The sequence below is a fragment of the Arachis ipaensis genome, chromosome B10 (genome assembly GCF_059453495.1).
Source record: "Arachis ipaensis isolate K30076 ecotype BB chromosome B10, ASM5945349v1, whole genome shotgun sequence".
NCBI classification, from domain to species: domain Eukaryota; kingdom Viridiplantae; phylum Streptophyta; class Magnoliopsida; order Fabales; family Fabaceae; genus Arachis; species Arachis ipaensis.
In genome coordinates, this window is record NC_142435.1 from 141,796,215 (window position 1) to 141,819,213 (window position 22,999).

The 22,999-nt window shown below is 32.2% G+C and overlaps 2 protein-coding genes across 2 annotated transcripts; both read right to left on the minus strand.

Moving 5' to 3' along the window:
- Window positions 1–1,009: 1,009 nt before the first annotated feature.
- Window positions 1,010–9,070, minus strand: LOC107622806 (chaperone protein ClpB3, chloroplastic). Its single transcript, XM_016324845.3, has 10 exons — window positions 8,662–9,070; window positions 7,831–8,049; window positions 7,164–7,401; window positions 6,656–6,851; window positions 5,850–5,904; window positions 4,647–4,797; window positions 4,028–4,336; window positions 2,805–3,070; window positions 1,732–2,658; window positions 1,010–1,508 (listed from the first exon to the last, which is right to left on the minus strand). The coding sequence occupies exons 1-10, from the start codon at window positions 8,899–8,901 to the stop codon at window positions 1,179–1,181; spliced, it is 2,931 nt and encodes a 976-aa protein (XP_016180331.1). The 5' UTR covers window positions 8,902–9,070; the 3' UTR covers window positions 1,010–1,178.
- Window positions 9,071–9,793: 723 nt separating this feature from the next.
- On the minus strand, window positions 9,794–16,041 carry LOC107623899 (putative galacturonosyltransferase 13). Its single transcript, XM_016326298.3, has 6 exons — window positions 15,318–16,041; window positions 14,141–14,196; window positions 13,863–14,018; window positions 12,032–12,622; window positions 11,205–11,507; window positions 9,794–10,740 (listed from the first exon to the last, which is right to left on the minus strand). Exons 1-6 carry the CDS (start codon window positions 15,526–15,528, stop codon window positions 10,456–10,458), a joined length of 1,602 nt encoding a protein of 533 aa, XP_016181784.1. The 5' UTR covers window positions 15,529–16,041; the 3' UTR covers window positions 9,794–10,455.
- Between the last annotated feature and the right edge of the window lie 6,958 nt (window positions 16,042–22,999).

Genomic DNA, 22,999 nt, shown 5'->3' on the forward strand with positions numbered 1-22,999 from the left:
TCCTTTCTTTTCTCCATGGGTTTTCTTCTCTATTACATTACATTTTTTTCCCCTTTCATATATCGCATTTCATGCATCAGACATGTGAAATAATATATTATATATCAAAATTAATTATTAAAATTTTAAGAACAATAAAATCTCTAGCACCACAAACTTCTCTTGTAAAATTATTGCACGTGGCTTAAGCATATTTAACGTATATTATAAAAATTATTATTATATAAATACTAAACATTAACAGTCAAACAATTATATATATTTAGTAACTAATTTGGATTGTTCGAGTGGTCAGCTCACTCATCTGTTCAAGTAAGTGTCGGTAGTTCGAATCTCACCTTAAATGGAGTTCATATCCGCAACAGATTAGTTTTTAACCTGTCGGGTTGAGAATACCGTAAACAACAAAAAAAAAATATATATATATTGTGTTTAAAAATATTGATTATTTTGCTACATAAAACATAAGTATAAGAGAAAGAGATATTTAGTTTCTATTACAATTACACAAAAGTATTTATTCGCATAAAAAAAATTTATATACAAATAATGGTAACAAATTATTAAATAATTTAATTTAATTTATTTTATTAAACTGTTTAATATAATACATATTCACATGTTAATTATTATTTTTATGTGAACAGTAATTATCTTATACAAATTCACCATGCATGCATGTATAAATACCGTAATTCATATTCTTGTTTCGCATCGTATGGTAAAACTCAAGTCTCGATCAGCACCATGCATGTCTAGACCCAACTCTATACATACTTTAACTATTGTTTTTATACAAACACATATTACATATTACAGCAAGATCCAAACTTTTCACAGTTTGAAAGTTAGTAGTTGAAGAGTAAAATGATGACGATGATGATGATTTATTAATTGTTACTTTTGGGGACATTAATCTGACTTATTTTTGTTTGGCTCAGGTAAATTTGTTGAAATGGCATCACAAATTGTTTCCCAGGTTTAAAAGATAAGTCGTTTGTCTTCAAACTTTATCGATCAAAATGGAAATGGATTATTAATGAAGAACTTTAAGGTACATGGGATCTATACAGTATACACAAAAGTTCAATTGGTATAAGGAACGCATGAACTATGAATGCTCAAAATTTGGGTGAAACCTAGAATGTAGTGGAATAGTAAGGAGCAGTTCGAGGCATTCACAGAATCTGTGGAAAGCCTTCAATGCTACCTCTAATGGAGGATTCTGAATTAGCATCAAGCCTTCTAAACGCTAGCTTTTGTTGAGGAAGTTGACCATTAGCAAACGCTGTCACTTCAGTGTCTACCAAAATTGTGTCCTCATCCTTAAATTCTCCTCTAAGTATACCCTTGGCAAGTTCATTTTCCACATTTTGTTGAATCACTCTCTTGACCGGCCTAGCGCCATAGTTCGGATCATACCCCAAACTTCCGAGAAGTTGGATTGCAGCATCTGTTACTTTGATTCTCATCTTGCGATCTGCGATTCTCTTCTGCACGCGCTCCAACTGTGTAATGAAGTTACAAAGTGAGCTTTGGACATTAAATTACATGAAAAGATCCTCGCAATAATCATGCTCAAGATAACAGATATGCAGATCAGAAATTATACTCCAGACTAGTTTATTAAAATGCAGTTGTCATCCATCCAAAATTGATAAACTCAAACCACTTGAACCATATTTCTTAATAGCATTCTTAATTAAGATGGAGGATGGGATGGAAAACTACCTGTAACCTGACAATGCTGCTAATTTGGTCACGGTTTAGAGGCTGGAAGACGATATACTCATCAACTCTATTCATGAACTCAGGCCGAAAGATGGACCTTGCAGCGTCCATTACCCGCTGCTTTATGGTTTCATATGCTAACTCTTTCGGTACAGTGTCATCATCTGTGTTGAGAATGTACTGTGATCCAACATTTGAGGTCATGATGATGACAGTGTTGGTAAAACTTACTGTGCGACCCTGCGAATCAGTCACTCTTCCATCATCCAAAATTTGGAGAAATACATTGAAAACATCTGAATGAGCCTTCTCAATCTCGTCAAACAAAACAACGGAGTACGGTCTGCGGCGAACTGTCTCTGTAAGTTGGCCTCCCTCTTCATACCCAACGTATCCAGGCGGAGCTCCGATTAATCTTGAGACCGTATGCTTTTCCATGTACTCACTCATATCAATTCGTACAAGTGCTTCTTCTGTATTGAACAAAAAGGAAGCGAGGGCCTTAGCCAGCTCCGTCTTACCAACACCAGTGGGTCCCATAAACATGAAGCTAGCAATAGGGCGATGAGGATCTGAAAGACCTGCTCTTGAACGTTGGATAGCCTCAGCTACCGCCTTAACTGCAGGATCTTGACCTACAACACGCTTATGGAGCTCTTCTTCTAGCTGCAACAACTTGTCTCTCTCTGATTGTTGAAGTTTTGAAACAGGGATTCCAGTCCACTTGCTTACAATTTCAGCAATATCATTGCCTGTAACTTCCTCTCTGAGCATGGACTTGCCTGAGCTCATGTATTCATGTAACTCCTTCTCTGCACTTTCAAGTTGCTTTTGCAAGGAGTTCAGACTACCATACTTCAATTCAGCCGCACGATTAAGATCATATTCACGCTCAGCCTGCTGGATCTCAAGATTTACCCTGTCTATCTGCATGCATAAATACAGAAGTGATCTTAATATTTTTTGGACATTCAATTACGGTCTGCTGTTCGTTCAAAATTCCTTCCTCACTTATTTAATTGAAAATCTAAAAGCACCTTAGGCAAAAAAATAATAAAAATCTAATAACACACCTCTTCTTTGATTGACTGAAGCCGAGTCATTACAGACTTCTCATGCTCCCATTGCTGAGTCAGTTCGTCCTGTTTCTCTTTTAAGAGAGAAAGCTCTGCCTCAAGACGATTCAACCTATCTTTAGAAGCCTTGTCTGTATCATTCATAAGAGACAGTCTCTCCATCTCTAGTTTTAACACTGACCGGTTAATCTCATCAAGTGCAGTAGGTTTAGAAGTAATTTCCATTTTTAGTTTTGCAGCTGCTTCATCAACCAGATCAATAGCTGCAATTTCAGAAGTGTTAGAAAAACAATAATAGTTGAAGAGCATTAATAATGTCTATTAACGTATAGCTAGTTCTTGGCAGGTAATGGCAGGCAGTTGCAGAGTATTATTGTTAGTGCTTTCTGGATCAATTGTAAGTAGTTGCTATAATTATTTCCCAGACTTATCCTAGTTGTATAAATAGCATGTTAGAATGAAAGAGAGAATTTAAGAGCTTTGATGATCTTAATAAAAGTAATGCTATCATGATACCTCAACTACTTATAATTCATACATCAACTACTCGCGATATACTCTACAACGATCAACCACTACCTGCCAACAAGTAGCGATAACTATACAGGCATTTGTAATATTATTGATTTCTAACAATAAGTGATTTCTAGCAATTCATGACAATAAATGATTCTAGACCAATACAGAAATGTAGTCATTTATGCTTTTAGAAAGAATCTGGCCAAACACAAAATAAGAGAGGAGAACCTAAAGCAATATATTGACCATTCGAAAGCAGTCTTTTGAAATGAAGTATAATTTGATGTCTGCTCACACGTATGTAACATCAGTGGAGAGTGGAGACTAGGGAAGTGCTTTAAAGATTTTACAGAATAGATGCAATAACTTATATCATTTATTCTTTAAACATGATATACTATTCTCCTGGCACTTGCATTTCCAAGGTGTTGAAAAGCAGACAAATTCTGTTCTAACAAAAATCTATAACCATAACCTACACTGAATTCACATGTTTTTATACTACACATCAAATCAGGCAAAAAATGTCCTGATCTTTGATCGAGAACAAAAACTCGTACTATGAAACTTGTAAGGGGTCAAGATACCAATTACCAGAGATATAATATTTGTTGTTACAAGAAAAGCATACATGCTTGAGAAAATTTCTCATTGCATCAAAAATATTCATCAACCAAGTGTTTGTCACCAGTAATTAATACCTTTGTCAGGCAAAAATCTCCCACTTATGTAACGATCTGAAAGGATTGCAGCTTCAACAAGTGCGCTGTCAGAGATGCGTACTCCATGATGCAGCTCATATCTTTCCCGCAGTCCCCGTAGAATTGAAACAGTATCTTCAACTGAAGGTTGGTCAACATAAACCTGTTGGAAACGGCGCTCTAGTGCAGGGTCCTTCTCAATATACTTCCGATACTCATCTAGAGTTGTTGCACCAATACATCTCAGCTCCCCCCGACCCAGCATGGGCTTCAGGAGATTACCAGCATCCATTGCACCATTTGTAGCACCTAACATACAGGAAAATTAGAAATTGTAATCAAGTTCAACATTCACATCTTTAATTTTAAATTCGCATTTGGAGGCATCAACAACACACTGATGTAACATTTTAGGAAAATACATGAATTTAAATGTATCATCTTTGATCATCCAAATATCCATGGATCTGAAGGGCTTTTGTATAGAGACCAATTATGTGCACAGAATAAGCAAAACGGATGTAAATGAAATAAGCGTGAATTGTGCAGACCCTTCAGACAGCTTTTACAACACCAAAGAATCAGATATCTAAAAGTGGAAAGTTTTGAAGCCTGCTACCTGCCCCAACAACTGTATGGATCTCATCAATGAAAAGGATAGTCTGACCATCAGATTCGGTTACTTCTTTGAGAACAGCTTTCAGCCTATCCTCAAATTCTCCTCGATACTTTGCTCCAGCAATAAGTGCACCCATATCAAGAGAAATAAGCTGAAAAGAAACAAGTGCATCATATCTATTTCACAAATCCTGGCCAGCTTACGCAGTACCAAAAGAACAGAAAAAATAACATAAATATTATTACAAACTTGTAAAGCAAAAGAAAAAAAATAAAAACTAGAAGTGCAGTGTATATATAATAGAGATGAAAATAGTGAGAAATGAGATAATAGCATAAAGTGAATATTGACTGATTTAGATTGAAATTCCCTTCTGGGGTATTATGAAGGAGTAACCTAGGCACAAAACCAAAAGGGGCCCGATACTTTAACTAGAGGAGCAACCAGTTCACCAAACCTCAACCCATCATCACACGTCTCTAGGTATGAAGGGATCCAGTGCCCAACTACCAACGCCTTTCAGAATTGCCTTATCGGAGCCAAGCCAGGAATGGCTGTTAGTGGACACCCACCACTTTTCACCGATTAGAGAGGCCCTCTTTAATACATTACAAAAAGATGTCCATAAGATCTAGGTTTATGCTGACTTTTAAGTCTGTGCTCCTCTGTCTAAGATAAAATTCACATGCACTTCTCCTTCTTCAGCATTCATCTCAGGAAATCAAGCTAAACATGCACTCTCAAACGGACCAAATACAGGGAAGGAGAAACTTGAGGTACAAGAAGTTCCACACAGAAGTGGCTAACATGGATAGCAGGAGGCCTACAAGGAAACTCTAATTTGCAGCTCAAGTGATTGAGGTGGATGCACAGAAAGAGAACAAGGTGTGAAATTAGGTTCTGGTGGGATGACAGTGCCACCATGGTTTGCATGCATTGGGTGCTGTGGCTCACTTGTACACCTCGAATCTGCATTTGGTATGGATTGTGCTGATATTTTTCAGATTTCATGAGAACCTACACATTTACTGGAGTATGGATATGGGTATTGACTAGTGAATGCCTGATTACCATTGCAACAGTGTTTGTTGCTTAAAACTTGCTTCTGTGAACATTCTTTTTGTAATATTCTTGCCCTTTTATTCCATTTTCAGCTTTATCACAAATGCTAGAATAACTTAATTATCAGGATAAACCACATACCTTTCTGTTCATCAAAGCTTGTGGAACATCTCCTTGAACAATTCTTTGAGCGAGTCTATTACAAAAGCAAAGTCCGATCAACATGCAGAGCATATTAATGAAAACCATAAAAAAAACATCCACGTAAGTCATAAGCAAGTATTTGACCTGCTCATATAATGAGAAAAACCGGAATGTGTGGCTCAAAAAAAATATTCCAATGGCATTGATGTCCATACCAACCGAGCACAGTTTCAAATGACAAACTGCATCAGCTGTTGTGGATACAACATTGCAGTTGTGCCAACACCCAACAATTGTGGATTGATTTCACAAGAAAAATTGCCATGGACAATACATCATAATATGCTTTTTAGAATAAATATTTCATGGCTCTGCATCAACTGCAACACACAATGCAGTCACCACAATGCTTGGAATCAAAGTAACTGCAATGAAATCACAACTTTGATGTGAATCCATGTACTAAGAGTAACTAGACAGTTGATCATACTATTTCTTCCATTCTAGTCTTCTTACTTTTGAATAGGTCCTCTTTCTAAATAGTATTGTAATGGTTATATAAATTATTATTTATGTCTTAAATATTAGAGGAGGAAAAAATGACATCTCCAGCTTATAAATCATTCAACTTATTTTTTTCCACACCTACAATGAGGTACCAATATTGTATGTATGAAGTGGTTACAGATGAAATCCAGGTAAGGAAAAATGGTAGCAGCATGTGAATTTAATAAAGAAATATGTTAACAATAATACAAACACAAGCAAAAGCTATGAGGAAGACTAAGCACTTAGTCACTTACCCTTCAGAAATTGCTGTTTTCCCAACACCAGGCTCACCAATCAGCACAGGGTTGTTTTTGGTTCTCCTGGAGAGAATCTGAATACACCTGCGTATCTCGTCATCTCTTCCTATGACTGGATCAAGTTTTCCTGCTTTAGCCATTGCTGTCAAATCTTTGCCATATTTTTCCAAGGCTTCATACTTTCCTTCAGGATCTGTGACAATTTAATTTTAAGTTCAGACTTATGCATTATAAGATGTGGAAAATGAAAAATACAATGTACAGCTCCAAACAGTCCATGGAGTATTTCAGTCAGAACTAGAGTCCACTGGTTCACAGTAACATCTAAAGATACTAAATTTTCAATAAGAGACAATTAGCAACTCAATGTTGCCTACCCCGAAACAAAACAAGGTGGAAAAAAAGTAAGATAACATACACATTTATAGATAATGAACTAAATCTAAATTTGATTTTAAACAAAAAATTATACATTATAATTGCAAAAACAAGGATAGTGAATGACCTTGGTCGATAACTGATTGGCGCCCTCTTATAGACTCTATGGCAGATTTTAGACCTTGTTCTGATATTTGAAAATCCCTAAATAATATCTTCCCAAATCGTCTATCTTGGGCAAAACCAAGAACCAAGTGTTCAACTGACACAAATGAATCACCATAGTCTTTCTTGATGTCCCTGGCTCTCTGAATCAATGCCTCCAAATCACGCCCCAACATTGAACCAGATGATTCCCCTAGAACCTAACATGATCAGACAAGAGTTACAATTAATGAGGCTCAGGGCCTACAGGCTTAGGGAATAATATACTCAAATCAGACAAAAAGTATAACGTTGCCAAATTTTAAAAGAATCTGAAAATATTCAATTGGTGATCATTTGCTCCATAACACGTGCATATTTTGACATCTAACATAAACATGCCAAATTATCCAAATTCATAACTACTATGGAAGGTTGAAGACAATAACCATCAAAGATTTTTATGTTTATTAGTTTTATTTCACAGGGGAAGGGAGCAAAAGGAAGTGATCTGAAGCGAGAGAGAGAGAGAGAGACTGAGAACGATATTTTACCCTTCAAAACCCCTTCCATTCTTTGTTTCCCCTCCAAATTTTAAGACTCACAAACACACGCTAAAGGAATAAAAGTTACTTAAGTTGGTCAATCACCTTAGGTTGCCGCTGAATGTGCTTATCAGTAGCCTCCAAAAGTCGAGTGTTATCTACCCCAACCTTGGAAAAGATCCGACGAGCAAGCCCATTCTTTTGCTCTAACAAAGCTTTCATCAGGTGCTCTGTCTCCACAATTTGATGTTTGTTCTCCTTAGCCACTTCTGGCGCTGAGACAATCGCTTGCCATGCCATTTCTGTGAACTCCTGTTGTGTAATCTGCCATGCATCAAACCCCAATATAAATCACTTTGCCTCTGAAGCTCCAACCAGATCCAATTAGCCTCACAAGCAACAAATTATCCAAATCACAAACAAGTATCAAGTAACATTGTTGACCAAGTTCCAAAACAAATTTCTTTAGCAACTACAACTGGAAATGAGTCGAGCCAAGCCATGCCAGCCCACGAACACACAACAAAAAAGGGTCTCATGCCAGCTTAAATTCGGTTCATTTCAAGCTCGCAGGCTGTCCGACTTTTTCAATACTAAGAAATAATTTAGTCAAAACCAAAGTTTTTGAATTTCCATACTAAACAGTTGAACCTTTTGAACTATGAAAGTGTCATGTTTCTGGTTCAGATATATTCCAATTCAATCAGTGGTGGTAAAAACCAGGAACAGGAAGCTTGCTCAATCCAATCTGTGGTTCAGTTTTTAAATCATTGATAAAAACAGAAATGAAACTTAAAAAAAAAAAAACACTCATATTAAATAGCTACTATGAACAGGATAAACGAATTTCGAAAGTTAGCAGCAACTAAAGACGTTAAAATAATCAATTGAAGTAATAACAACGATAATGATGAATGTCACTGATAGTAATGCTACCTTTCCGCTTGAAGATGTGCAGCGAATTGAGAACCCTTTAGGGTTCCTTCCAATTCGCGAAAACCTATTTGCAAAAGCCTCTCTTTTCTTCGTAAGAACAGAATTCAAGGTTCTCAGGGAAGTGGATTTCGCGGGAAAGGAGAGGGAGAGTTGTTGAAACCGCGCAAGAGGCGCGTCGTTTAATATTGTGCGACGAGGAATTGGAATTTGGAGCCTCGAAAACGACGTCGTTGAGGCCATGGCCGTAGGTTACCGGAAAATATCTCCGGTGAAGTTGTTAATGTGATGGAATGCTCGTCTTTGTGGTGTATAATAAGAAAGTCATGAAATACGTGAACACGTTGTTGGATAAGCCGGGTGCGCAATGCGCCATCTTCACCCGGTTCACACAAATGGGCCTACTTTGGATATGAAAGGAAATGATAAATGAAAGTAATTTATTCAGCTACTATTATTGGAAAATTAAGGAATGGATATTTGTTTGGATTCTACTTTCATTTTCAATTTTTTTATCTTTAGGATTTTGTGAAAAAAAATATATTATTTTCATCTCTTATTTCTATTTTCTTTTAACAAAATTAAAAAAAATTTCAAGAATAAAAACAAAAAATGTAAATATAAACCAAACAAGCCGCGAATTTTTTCATAAAAAAATTCTGAAAATTTCTCAAGGTGTAAAGGGGGGAAATGATTATAAATGTATGAGTAGCTTTTTATCCTTGACACTGAATTCCTCATTTTTATTTCATAAGTAGTATATATATTCGTATGATACACAAAAAATATTTATTTATTTATATTTATGTTTGAAATATATTTTTTAAAAAAATTCATGAATATATTTAACTTATTTAACATATTTTTTTTATTTATATGAGATTATACATATACTTAGGGGTGATAAAACGGGCCAAATTTACCGGACCAACTGGTCAAACCCGTAATAATATTTAAGTAGTCTTTTCTTACTATAGTATTTGCATTCTTTTTTTTTTTTTTAAGGCTTGTTAACCTTTTTGCATTCCCTTTTATACATATTGCAATATTAATATTGTGAATAAACAAGCTCCAAAATTTAAAACAGAATTATTATTACTATAATGCATGAATTTTAAGGATGGAGAAGAGGATAAAAATTAAAAAGAATTATATGCACATTTCCAATATTTGGTAATCGTACACAAAGAATAACAACATATTTCCTATAGACAGTTCCCCCAATTCAATGGAGCTGTGACAAAGTAATCTCATGAACTACTCCTAGATTTTACAATCAATATATCAAATCAAATGGGTGTATAGTAAAAAACTTGGTGCTATCATAAAATTAACAAACTAAAAATAATAAATGGAGGGGAAAAAACATAGCTATCCTACCACTTGTGTTCTCAGCAGAGTCAGCATCAAACTAGATTTGATGAAATAGGCATGACCTTAATCTTCAGAATTTGGTTTATTCTCCAATATTCACTCTAAGGTATCTCTACTATAATAGCCTCTTAAAAGACTAATAATAGTGATTAAAGGACTTGTTTCTCTGTCACAAGAATCTGACTCTGAAGGCAAGACCATTATGGGAATCATGTTGCAAAATAAGGATGGTAAACCACTCCAATGTCTTGATCATTTTCCCCTTTCATCCAATGCTTCTCTATATGTCATCTCGAATTCATCTTAATAAAAATCTCAAGTAAAGAAATACATAAAATAAAAAATTAAGATGAAAATGGTATTTACTTGTCCTTTTTTATAGGATGCCCTGTCGTTTAAACCGTGGCTCGTCGCTTCGACAGACTATGGCTCCAATATATGACAATTTCTAATAAACTCATTTGAATAATTGACATACATGGTCCAAAAAGGCCTAAGATGTTCAAAGCCAATATTCAACCAAGGTTTTGATTGACCATTGTAATGAATAACAGCAGCATTTTTAACATTCTCGACATCAGTTTTATTCTGATAACCCAAGCCAAGCATGTGCCAAGAAGGGTCAATTGGTTGAACATGACCTTTAAATGCTATCAATGCAGGTGGTAGGGTTCCAAGCTTCCACATTGTTAGGTTTGATTGCAAATTCTGCCATGCAGAAGCCATTAATAATAAATTCTTATGCAAATTCTAACTTTGACTGCACTCCAAGAAGGGAATTTAAAACATTAGAACATAGGCTACATTTGGATACTGCCTCTGAGATAGAAATACAGAGACAAAAAGAAATATTAGCTATCCCCACATTCAGGAAGTACAGAAAATACATAATTTTTTGTCTCTCAGACAGAAATTGTGTCTCTGTCTCCACAACCAAATGAGACAGAAATTCTCTCTATCTTAGAGACAATATCCAAATGCAGCCAAAGGTCCATGTATTCTAAAACTATAATCAGCCAAACTGACATTAAAAAATCTTTAAGGTACTCAATTTATTGGGTATACAACAACATAAATTAAAAATGTTCAAAAACTTTGTTAAAGCATAAAATTATTAACACAAAAAGTGACTAAAATTTTGTTAGGCTGAGTATATATATTTGAGACTTTACCTTTTTTAACCATTGATGATATGTCTCCCTTATATTTGTTGTTCTCCATGCACGCAAATCGAAGATATTCATCCCATAAGCCCAAGCACATTCTTCAGGGTCTAATTGTTTTGAAATGACAGGATGAGAAAAATTGAAATAGTTCCTAAAATGCTTAGACATTACCCAGTCATCTTCCCCTCTGCAAGTTTCAACAGCTCCATTAACTTTACCATTTAGGTCAATATCCCAAAGGGGAGACAAGTCTCGCTGAACTACAACATCATCATCCAAAAAGACCACCTTGTCAAGATTTGGGAAAAGCTGCGACATATTAAAAATACCACCAAGTCAATAAGCACAAATTAGAGCAAGAAATTCTTATTTTTAGGAACGTTAAAATGGTTCACATAAAAATTGACATGATGAATCGTGATAATGAAACCAATGCAGATACCCCAAATGTTGCAATTGAGCAACTCTACATTTATGTTATAGTTTGTCTTCTTCCATTATGATATATAAATTAATCGCAACCAAAATGTACAAACCAATTTAGGAAACATAGTACAAACATCTCACTCAAATAGTTCAACACAATACTTATCCTTCACTTTACAATCTGAGTTCACTTTAGCCACTATGACTAATCAAAATTTGAATATAGTAGCAGTGCTCATAACCAACTCTTGCAAATATAAATTTTCAAGAGCATTAATTTCTTTGCCAAACCTAACAAAATGCATTGTTCTTATATAACATTTACACACACACACACAGAGGAGGGAAGTAGGGAGGGAGGGAGAGTGCATGAGTGCAGGGTTAGAGAGGTGTTAAATTTAACTTACCTCGGGAATGTATATACGGATATGGTTGAGTAATGATATGTACTTTGGACTTCTAGCTTGTAATATTGAAGCAAAGTTTCGTAGATTGATATCATCGAGGTTAGCTCCTAGAACATAGTTTCCATGATAGTAATTCCTGATCCCATTTTGATGTTCTACCGCTTCAAGTACTGGAACATTTTCTCTAGTCAACCAGTCAAACTGGTGAATACCTTTGACCTCAACTATAGCAGGGAAGACAGAATTTAGCGCAAACCATGAATGCATACCCGCATAAGTTTTTCTATCAGTGATGACATGGAAGACTATCATCTCAGGATTTTGAGATGACTGCACAGTAGAGGTAACAACTACTGAGGCAGCCAATATATTATCAGTTGAGAGAATAAAATGGTGGTAATTGTTGTCAGTCAGCAGAGGAAGTAACTCTGGAGGGGGCAACTGTCTGCGTGCATGGGCATTTGACGAATATTCATCAGTCAAACGCAAAGTTAGACAATGAATCCCTTTAGGAATAGAACTTGCTGCAAAGTGTTTATTCATTAGCTCTGCAAATTTAGATTCCTTAATTTCCCTCTCAAATTTTTCCATCTGTCCAAAGAACAATACATTGTAACGAAGGTCAATATGATGATTATCTTTTGTCACCACCTTTTAACATAGGAACAATAGCATCTATTGCGGAACAATATGACAAGATTTGGCATAATATTGACAAAACTAAACACTTAAATACACATAAATTTAGTCTTACGTAATAACAATGCTACACATGACAAAACAATGGCTCAAATTTCTAAGAGGAATGCATGAAGCATTGTAAACTGAAACAAAGATGATAACAGTCATGATGACAAAGTATTTTCTCATTTTCTACTTATTTCTTAAGAGACATTAAAAGATGTAATTGTATTCAATTGAAATAAAAATAATCTTTAAACAATTAAAAAGAAAATAATAATAATAATAATAATAATAATAATAATAATAATAATAATGTCCGATAGTAGCTCACAATCCCTAAGTGGGGGGCAAAAGCATAACCAGGATTTGTCGCCTCTTCCCCCTGGAAGAAAGCCCTTTAAGGATTGACAAACTAACAAAGGCACTGACTCATGGGTGTGAATTTGTGCCGCAACAGCTATTCTTGTTAAGTAGCCTATTCCTGTGGGCCTAAAAGCCGTAGGAGGCAAAGGGTTGTCACAATTATTCTCATGTAATGTGAGAATAAAAGAACAAAAGAAAGACTAAATAATTTAATGATTCTTGTAAATCCTGCAATGCATATAAATAAACTCTTTTGATAAAAAATTATTTTTTTTGTCAAAAATCTAGAGCCAGTATTATTTTTAAAAAATTGCTTTCAAACTTCACATATTATAAAATGATAAAAGTGAGTTACACAATGTAACAAAGCTTACTATAGTACAAATAAAACATAATACCTAGCTTAGTAGTAAATTCCACATGATTTTTAAAAATAGTCATTATTGTATCTTTGTAGGTTCAAATTAAGTACCTTAAACAGAAGAAAATTTAGAGATGTCATAAGCAGAATCAGTACAACTCCTAAGTCTTTATTCTACAAATTTTCTTAGCCAGAGTTCATAGATAGTACATCAATTATCTCATTCTCAACCTTCTAAGCCAAGTGCATAGATTAAATGAGTTTTTGAGTTTGTTTCCCCCTTAAAAAAAAAAAAAAAACTCACCTATTATATAATTTGAAGCATTTAAATATTTAAATTTCAACAGCTACTTTCTCCTCTCAAAACCAATTGACCAAAACTAAGATATTTAATACATAAAGCAAACGCACTAGGCAACTTACCATTCTCGTTAGCACGAGCGCAAATGTTTTCGTGTCATAGTTGTTATTCTTCATATCAGAAACCAGCTGATCAAACGAATCTGGCAGCTTTAGATCAGCTGGAATTTCCCCAGTTTTCACTTCTTTAAGAATCTTGTAAAAATCTCTAACTAGTCTCTGCCATAGCATTACCATCACCACAGATAGGTTTTAGAAAATAGTTATTTAACCAAAACTTCAATAAAAATAAAATTGTAATAGAAAAACTTATGGAATAAATCAAAAAGTAAAAAAATTACCGTTGAATCATCAACCCTACCAAGAAACTTTGGTCCTAAACGCCTACCAAGACAATCTAGAGTACAAAACAAGCAAAAAAAAAAAATCAAGGATTAAATATAGGCAAAAGGTACACAAAAACATAAGAAAATCAAAAGAAAGCTACAAATAAATAAGATAACATTTTAAGTTAACAAAAAGAAATATATGTATCTTGAAATTTCTATTAGTTAACCTGTAATAGTAGAACAAAACCTAGCTTTGCTAAACTATGGTGCTAAGGCACTATAAATATTTATCTATATTTTATCTACTCGTGATTATATAAAATGCTTCACTAATTTAAGGAAAAAACTTAGCATGCATTAATTTATCATGTAAAAGAATTATCAGAATAGGTACAAATTTTGCCAACACATATTAGAAAAGCATCATCATCACTAGAATCTTTTAAGGTCTAAATCTTTTTTATCCATCCCCTTTCTGCTTAATCCTACTTTCTCTCTAGAAGTGGGTTTCCGGCAAAGGTCATTCCTCGCGTCATCTAACACGGAGATGAGTCTGGATGGCATTTGGATCCGAACAAACAATACAACAAAAGGGCGGTTCAGTGCACAAATATCCTGCATTAATGTAGGATTTGAGGAAGAGTCTTTGGTTGCAATATATTCAACCTAATCTGACAAATGCATAAATGGCTGACTCTACAGCTTGGACCGTGATTTTGGGATCACATAGAGACCATTCGACTGTTCCCCCATTCGATCAAACCAAACAACATTAAATCAAAATGACAAAATCTATCAAATGGTATGTTCTAAGCTAAGGTCATTTCGCCCCATCCTCACCAATTTGAGCCTAGCCCAGAAGGTATGTAGACCGGACCAAGCAATATTCAAATCAAAATATATCAAATAATAAAAAGTTGACTACAGGCAAAAGATTCTAGCGCCAAATAAAAGGATTCAAAATAAAGAAATGATGAAAAAAACTCCCTAAAGATATCAAACACTAGGGAAAAAATAGTCCAATTATATATTGTTACATCAGCAAACACAAGTAATTTTCAAATCCACTAGTCAAAAAGTCATCTAAATTTATGAATCTGATTGCATGATAGCGTAAAATTCAACAAAATAGAATCCACGATAATCAAATCTCCGAAGCAGAATAATAGAAAATGGATAAAAGAATTACCGAATGAGGAGCATTTGTTGACACCTTCAAGGGTGACAAGAGCGGTGAGGATGAAGACAAAGGGCAAGAGAAATGCGAGGATGAGAATGGTGTGGAAGAGGGTACGATATGAAATGTGGCAAGCTGCGACCTTGATCTTCATCAAGTCAATAAATCCATTGTTACTCGATATTGTGATGCTTCTCATGCTAGGCGAGAAGCGAAGGTGCATTCTCGTCTATGCAGATGCACACCACCCTAACATCAACACTCACCGCCACAACAACAACAGAAACCCTAATTTCACCTCCTTTTCTCGCACTCTCCCATTCCCTTCCAATTCCCATTACCACATCCACACTATTCTTCCCTATAATCCCCTTTCTTCTTTCTTCTTCTTCCCCTTCTCTTACTTTCTTCTTCTTCTTCTCTTTTGTTTCAATGGTATTCGTCTGTGGCCTTCTAAAAGACCGCATTTGGGGTCTCCGCCTTATTCAGCCGAAACAGGAATTTCCCTTTCTCTTCTTCTGCTTCTTCTGGATTTGTTTGGAGCTTTTCTTCTACGGGGAGAAGAGTCAGAAAATGTGTACTTGGTTTTGTTTCGTTTATTTTCTCTTTTTTATTTTTTTAACTTAATTTAATTTTTTTCGGGAAAAAAAAGAGTTTTTCCCCCAAGGAATGATTATGGGGAGAGAGGGAGAGAGAGAGAGAAAGAAATGAAGTGTTTGTGTTTGACCTTGAGATTAGGAAGTAGGGACATGGTTTTGTCCGTTATATTTAGGTATTTTCCTATGAATATGGGCAAGTCAATAAAAACTAAAAAGGATTGCGTGGGCAGCAGTATATGGGTAATATTATTGGTTAATTTTAGTTCATCTTTCTTACCATGTAGATGTAGATGTTCATGTTATGTAGTTAACTAGCTATTGATTTATTTTTGGCCTTTTGTCTTAAAAAATGAGAAAATAAAAAAAATAAAAAAAGGAAGAGCGTGGTAAATGTAGGGGGCTTTAAAACGGGTTAAATTTAACGGATAAGTTTGTTTATTTATTTAAATTGGTAAATTTCGTTTCTAAAATTAAGTTTGTTTTAAATTCAGATTAAACAAGTTGAGTCTAATTAATCCAAAAATAATGATAAGTTAAAAAGACTAAACGGATGGTTTATTTATATTTTTCAAAATTTTTTTTAAAAAAATTGCACTTTTTGCCATAATTTCTTTTTAATTTGACATATCAATTAAAAAAATATTATTTATTTAAAATTTTTGACTTAAAAGTGATATTTTTGTCAAAATATTTTTTAAAAAATAAAATAAAAAGATAAATGAATCATCCCGTTTAATTCATTGGACTGGCCATAAACAGTCCAGACTGAAAATGATCGCTCGTGAATAAAACAGACTTCAACAAACTAAATATAAATGAATCGGACTCATTCGTTAGGCAATTCTAAAAAGTGTAATCTAGTAAACATGAGGTGTAAATTATTAAAGTAGTATAATTATAGGTTAAATTACACAGTCGGTCCCAGGGGCGGTGCTAGTACAAGGAAAGGGGGCAATGGCCCCTCCTAATTTTAATTTTTTACATGTAAATTATATATAAATTTTAGTCGGTCCCTATACTTTTAGTAAAATTATAAATTGGTCCCTACACTTTAAAAGTTTGTAATTAAGTCCCTAAAAAGAATTAAAATTTGCAATTTAGTCTCCGCCGTTCAAAAAGTGCTTGATTTAATAGAGTATTCTCAGTATATTTTCTATTTTAAACATGTGAGTTGTACATGTTTGACAATAGGGACTAATTTGTAATTTTAGTGAAAGTATAGGGACTAACCGTGTAATTTAACCATTTGAAAATGACCAAAAACTTCCTAAGATATTTGAACCCATCCCGCCCTTCCCCAACTCTCTCACTCTCACTTTCCAAAACGACACCCCAACCCCAGCGCTCTCTATCTCTCACCTCGGCTCACCATCGTCATGCCTCTCGCCTCCGTCACCGCGCTGGATCCACTGATAAATTGAGTTGCTATTTTTATGTTGATTTGTTGTTATTTTTTCTTAGACATTGAATTGTTCGCTTTGAGTATGTTCGATATTGGAATTGTTTTCTTTTATTTATCGGTGTTCAGTATTAGGATTGGAAGAGAAGAAAAAGTCGCCGGATGAGAGAGGCGAGACCCGACTCGTGAGCACAAATGTGGTGGATCCAGCGCGGCCATAATGAACCGAGGTGAGAGACAGAGAACGCTGGGATTGGGGTGTCGTTTTGGAAAATGAGAAAGTGAGAGTGAGAGAGCTGGGGAGGGGCGGGATGGATTTAGATAGCCTAGAGAGTTTTTTGTCATTTTCAAATGATTAAATTACAAGGTTGGTCTCCATACTTTTACTAAAATTATAAATTGGTTTCTATTGTCAAACATATGCAGCTCACATGTTTAAAATAGAGAATATTTTGAGAATATTCTATTAAATTGAACACTTTTTGAAAGGCGAAAATTAAATTACAAATTTTAATTCTCTTTAAGAACTCAATTATAAACTTTTAAAGTGTAGAAATCAATTTATAATTTCACTAAAAATGTATGGACCAATTTACAATTAAAAAGGCAGATTCATAAAGTTTGGAAAGGGAGCATTTGGTCAAGTTAAAATTTTAATTTTGATGCATAGTTCAGTGAAACAGTTTTTTTTATGACTTTTTGGTTGTGTTTGACAGGATATTGAGACAGGAATACTGAGACAAAAAATCGTATTTGACAGATAAGATATGGATAGAAACAATGTATCCAAAGACACTGAATTAGTGTATTTTGTGTCCATCCTAACAGGAAGGATACGGAGAATCTAATAAAGGACACAACTTATTTTTCGTTTTTTCTTTCATTATTCTTGTTAATTTTTCATAATTATATTTTTTATTATTAGATCTTTCATCTCAAATTTTTTGAATGAAAAAAATGAGAATAAATTATATTTTTATAATTTGTTCTAATTTATCACCAAACAAAATACATGAACACAAAATTTTGTGTTTTTGTCTATCAGTTCTGTTCTCAGTATCTTATCATATCCTATTTTCAGAAACAAATGCAGCCTTTATGTAATATGTAAAAAAAACAAAATATTTTTGTTAATGCGATGTTATGTAATTTAACCACGTGTAAAACTATTTTTACACTGACAATGCATTAAAATTAAATTCTAAAAGTATCTTAATATTATGTAAACTGTGATGTATGCGTATATAGGACGAGCATGAAATTCAATGGGGTAAAACCTCTTTTCATTGAGCCAAAAGTCTATTTCATTGATACTCCTCTCTTGCTTCCACCGAAATACCCTTCTCATCTCTATCGAAATGTTCTGATCCATATGTTACTATTACATTCTTCTAATGCACATTTGTGCAATACACCTCTATAACATCCATTTAAAAAGTAAATTATGTTCGTCAAGTGTATATAGTGATGGGATTATCAGAATGTATATGTTACGGTAGGTAACCGGAGATTAATGGGTTGGATGGCGTTGGCTGGTCCAAACGTATGAAGGAGGTGGCTTTCGAGTGGATCTGTTACTCGGTGTTCCTCCGTCCTACTTGTACGTGTGAAAGAATGGGGGGTGGTACCTGCAAAGACACTCCGATGCCTAAGTTAGCAAGAGTGTGAGCAGGTTAGAGAGTATTGGAACTTAGAGATACCTGAATGGTGTCAGTGTATTTATAGTGGTGAACCAATAACCACCGCTGAAGTAGTGCCACATTTTTAGGTGGATAACCGTTCTCATATCTTAGGGAGGTTAAGATATGGCTCTATGAAGTGGTTAGAGAGTTTCTAGGGGCAGTTACTCATTCGAATGAGTGTTATCTGCCAGCTAACCCTCGTATCCGACTTCTTTGGAGCAGGTCGTGTTCAGTACCGACTTCTTGGGATGAAGGCTGGTACTGGGTGAGGGCCAATCCTTTGGGTTGGGCTTCTTTGCTTGGATCCTGGGCCTTTATTATTGGGTTAGGGTATGAACAGTATATAACATGGAAAACAAAATAATATGTATCTAGAATTGGTGATCACTCAGATAAAGACGTCTATTTCATCTTTTATTAAAGATGTTTTTATATTGTGTTTTAATTAGTTTTTTTATAATTTATTTAGTGTTCCTCATCACATATTATTAAATTTTTCAAAAGATTTTCTTTCCAAAAATAATAAAAAATATTTAATTTGAAATAAAACCAAAAAAATAATAGATTAACTATTAGATTTTTTTTAAAAAATTATTTATATAAAAGAATATATCACATTCATCAAAATATATATATATAACAAGTTCAAGTCTCTTAAAATTTTTACAAATAAAAAATAATTAATTTATATTCGTGCAATATACAAAATAATTACTATATTATTATTATATTATAGATTAAAATTCATTAATTTAATTTTTTTTATTTTTAATATAAGCATTAGAAATAAATAAATTTTTTATAACTAAATATAGTGTAACAAAATATATATATATTATTAATTAGTTTTTAAAAAAATTTAAAAAAATAATTTCTTTCATTTTAGTAAAATAACTATTTATTAAAGTAGATAAATTAATTATTTTCTTCTCATATACAGTTTTTTTAAGACATAAAAGTAATTAATTAGGACATTGGTTAAGATAATTAAAGTCACTATTTCATTAAATTTTTAATTTAAAGAGAAATCCTAGTTAATTTTGGTATAGAAATTTCGAATTTGAAAACATTGATAAAAATTATGTTGAATTTTTTATTTATTTGATTCTCGTTTAAATTATTCACTACATAAGTTGAAGTTCTATTTTGAAGTTATATTCGAGTTTTAATCTAATTTTTAAAGTTTTAATTTACTTAGTTTGATCTTTTAACTTAGGTATCCGTGACTCATATTAGGGTTTTAAGTGTTTAGTTGAAAAAGAAATTAAGGTAAAAAAAATTTCAATTGTCACATCAAATAGTTGCTAGAACGTATAATGTAGCAGTCGTTAGTCCATCTCAAAATGTCGTTAACGATTTTGTGAGACAATGACAAAAATAAGATCAGGAACCAATGTGAGTCATAACTATTAAGTTGTGAGACTAAATTGAGTTAATCGAAATTTTTGAAATTAGGTTAAAATACGAACATAATTTTAGAGACTAATAAGTATTATCTCTTTGTTGACAATTAAGTTGTTTTAATAGTAATTAAGATCTAATAATGGTTTATAATAAAAAAAAGCATTCTTTTACAACAATGAACCTATAGTAGTAGTTATGGGTGTTCATAAATTAGATCATATCCATAAATTCACAGTATTTATTCGTATCTGATCTGTAATTTGTGGATATGATCTGATCTGTAAGATGATCGGATTAGATCGAATCGGATCTACACTCTAATCAGATAGAAGTAAATATGTTTAAAAAAGTAAACAAAAAAAATTATTGACTTTTTTTTTTATAAAAATAAAATTTTTTTAATATTTTTTATTTTATGGATATATTTGATATCTGATCCAAACATAAAAAGTGCGAATATCAAATTTGATCTAATGAGTTTAGTGCGGATTGAATCGAAATTTCAGCCATATCCAATCTGTGAACACTCATAACAATAATAACTAAAAAATTATAATGATTATATTTTTAACTAAGAGAAAGTGCCAAAAAAATTACTAAATACAAGAACATTTAATCAAATATTAAAAGAAAATTTTATTTTAAAACAGTTTGACTTTTTTTGTTCATATATATGATAATTTTTTTATATATCACACAAATATAAACGTTTTTTCTGTGAGCCTAAGAAAGGTTTTGTAAGTCCCTAACCTTGTTATCGATTTTTGTAGTGTTAGCCCTCATATTATCAATTTGATTCATATATAATTCGGATGATAAATTATTTGGTGACGTACTTCTTTTTTTATTGTGACATACTTGTTTTTTTTTATTATTATTATTATTATTATTATATTATTATTATTATTATTATTAAAAAATAATAGACCAAATTATTGCCATAACATAATAGAAGTATGGAAGTTTATCATTCTTCTCTAACGGAGGAAACAAAATTCTTTTCAATAGTTTATTTAACGTTTAGTAGAATAAAAATAAATTTTATTAGAATAAATTTTAGTACGAGTTTAATATTTTTATTCATCATAAAATATTTATAGAATTACTTGTAGATAATTTTAGAAAAAAGAAAAAAAGCATGATTTTTAATTTTGTTTTTAAATAAACTTTATTTTTAATTTTAAAATAAATTTTATTTTTATTTTTTAATAATATTAATTTTTTACCGTATATAATTATTCAATTATTTTTTAATCATATATAAATAAATTACTCTTAATAAGAGTTTTTTGTGTTATTCAATTATCTTTTTTTAAAAATAATTAATTATTAAAATAATTAAACTTTTTGCAACAAAAATAATAAAAAAATTATGAACGAAAAAAATTAACCATCATGATAATTTTTTGTATTTTTATTTATATTTTAATTATAAACATAAATATAATTTAATTATATTATTTATGAAATGTGACTATAGATGTAGATAAAATTTAGTTATATTACTTATATATAGTTTCATTATATTGTATTGCTTATAAAGTTAGATTATAATTATGACAATAGAATTGTTCTGGTATTTTTATATGTGTGACTAATTGATGGTGTTAAAACATTACTCTTAATTATAAATAAGGTTTATAATTTAAAAAATTAAAAACTCAATTAAAAAGATACAAAAAAGATGATGTTAAAATATTCTAACTCTTTAAAATAAAAATATTCGAAGTTCAATTAAAAATTATTTAAAATTTAAACTCAATAAAAATTTATATGCAATGTGTTTTGTATTAAATATATTTAATAACCTATTATATCATATTGGTTGAAATTAGCTTTTATAATGTTAATTTTCTAATAATACTTTATTAGAAAAACTATTTTTTCAGAATTTTTTAAAAACTAATTAATATTATATATATTTTGTTACACTATATCTTGTTATAAAAAATTATTTATTTCTAATGCTTATATTAAAAATGAAAACAAAATTTAAATTAATAAATTTTAATCTATAATATAATAATAATGTAGTAATTGTTTTATATATTGTACGAATATAAATTAATTATTTTTTTATTTGTAAAAATTTTAAAAGCTTGTTATATATATATATATATATATATATATATATATGATGAATGTGATATATTTTTTTATATAAATAATTAAAAAAAAATCTAATAGTTAATTTATTATTATTTTTTTGTTTTAGTCCAAATTAAATGTTTTTTATTATTTTTGGAAAGAAAATCTTTTGAAGAATTTAATAATATGTGATGAAAAATACCGAATAAATTATACAGAAACTAATTAAAATACAACATGAAAACATCTTTAGTAAAAGATGAAATAGGCGTCTTTATCTGAGTGGTCACCTCTAGAATTATATATATCTAAACAAGTGTGGTTAGATATACAAAATGATTAATCGATAACTAACACGCACCCAAGAATATAACTAATTACACTTCAATCCCCAAGAAAATAATTCGTTACTTAAAAAAGCGGGTAAAATGGCATTTGGCTCATTCAACCCAACAATTAAATTTGGGAGATAACAGCTACCATGTTAAATATTGTGTTCCATATTAGGATAAAATTTAGCTC

Excerpts from the sequence above, each read along its gene's own strand:
- LOC107622806 (XM_016324845.3), bottom strand. The coding sequence starts at position 8,901 with ATGGCCTCAACGACGTCGTTTTCGAGGCTCCAAATTCCAATTCCTCGT. Across the intron at positions 3,071-4,027 it reads GAGATTTTTGCCTGACAAAG|CTATTGATCTGGTTGATGAA; the intron begins GTATTAATTACT and ends CTGAAATTGCAG. Across the intron at positions 2,659-2,804 it reads TTCAGTCAATCAAAGAAGAG|ATAGACAGGGTAAATCTTGA; the intron begins GTGTGTTATTAG and ends TTATGCATGCAG.
- LOC107623899 (XM_016326298.3), bottom strand. The coding sequence starts at position 15,528 with ATGCACCTTCGCTTCTCGCCTAGCATGAGAAGCATCACAATATCGAGT. Across the intron at positions 14,197-15,317 it reads CAACAAATGCTCCTCATTCG|ATTGTCTTGGTAGGCGTTTA; the intron begins GTAATTCTTTTA and ends TTTGTACTCTAG. Across the intron at positions 12,623-13,862 it reads CGCTCGTGCTAACGAGAATG|ATGGAAAAATTTGAGAGGGA; the intron begins GTAAGTTGCCTA and ends TTCTTTGGACAG.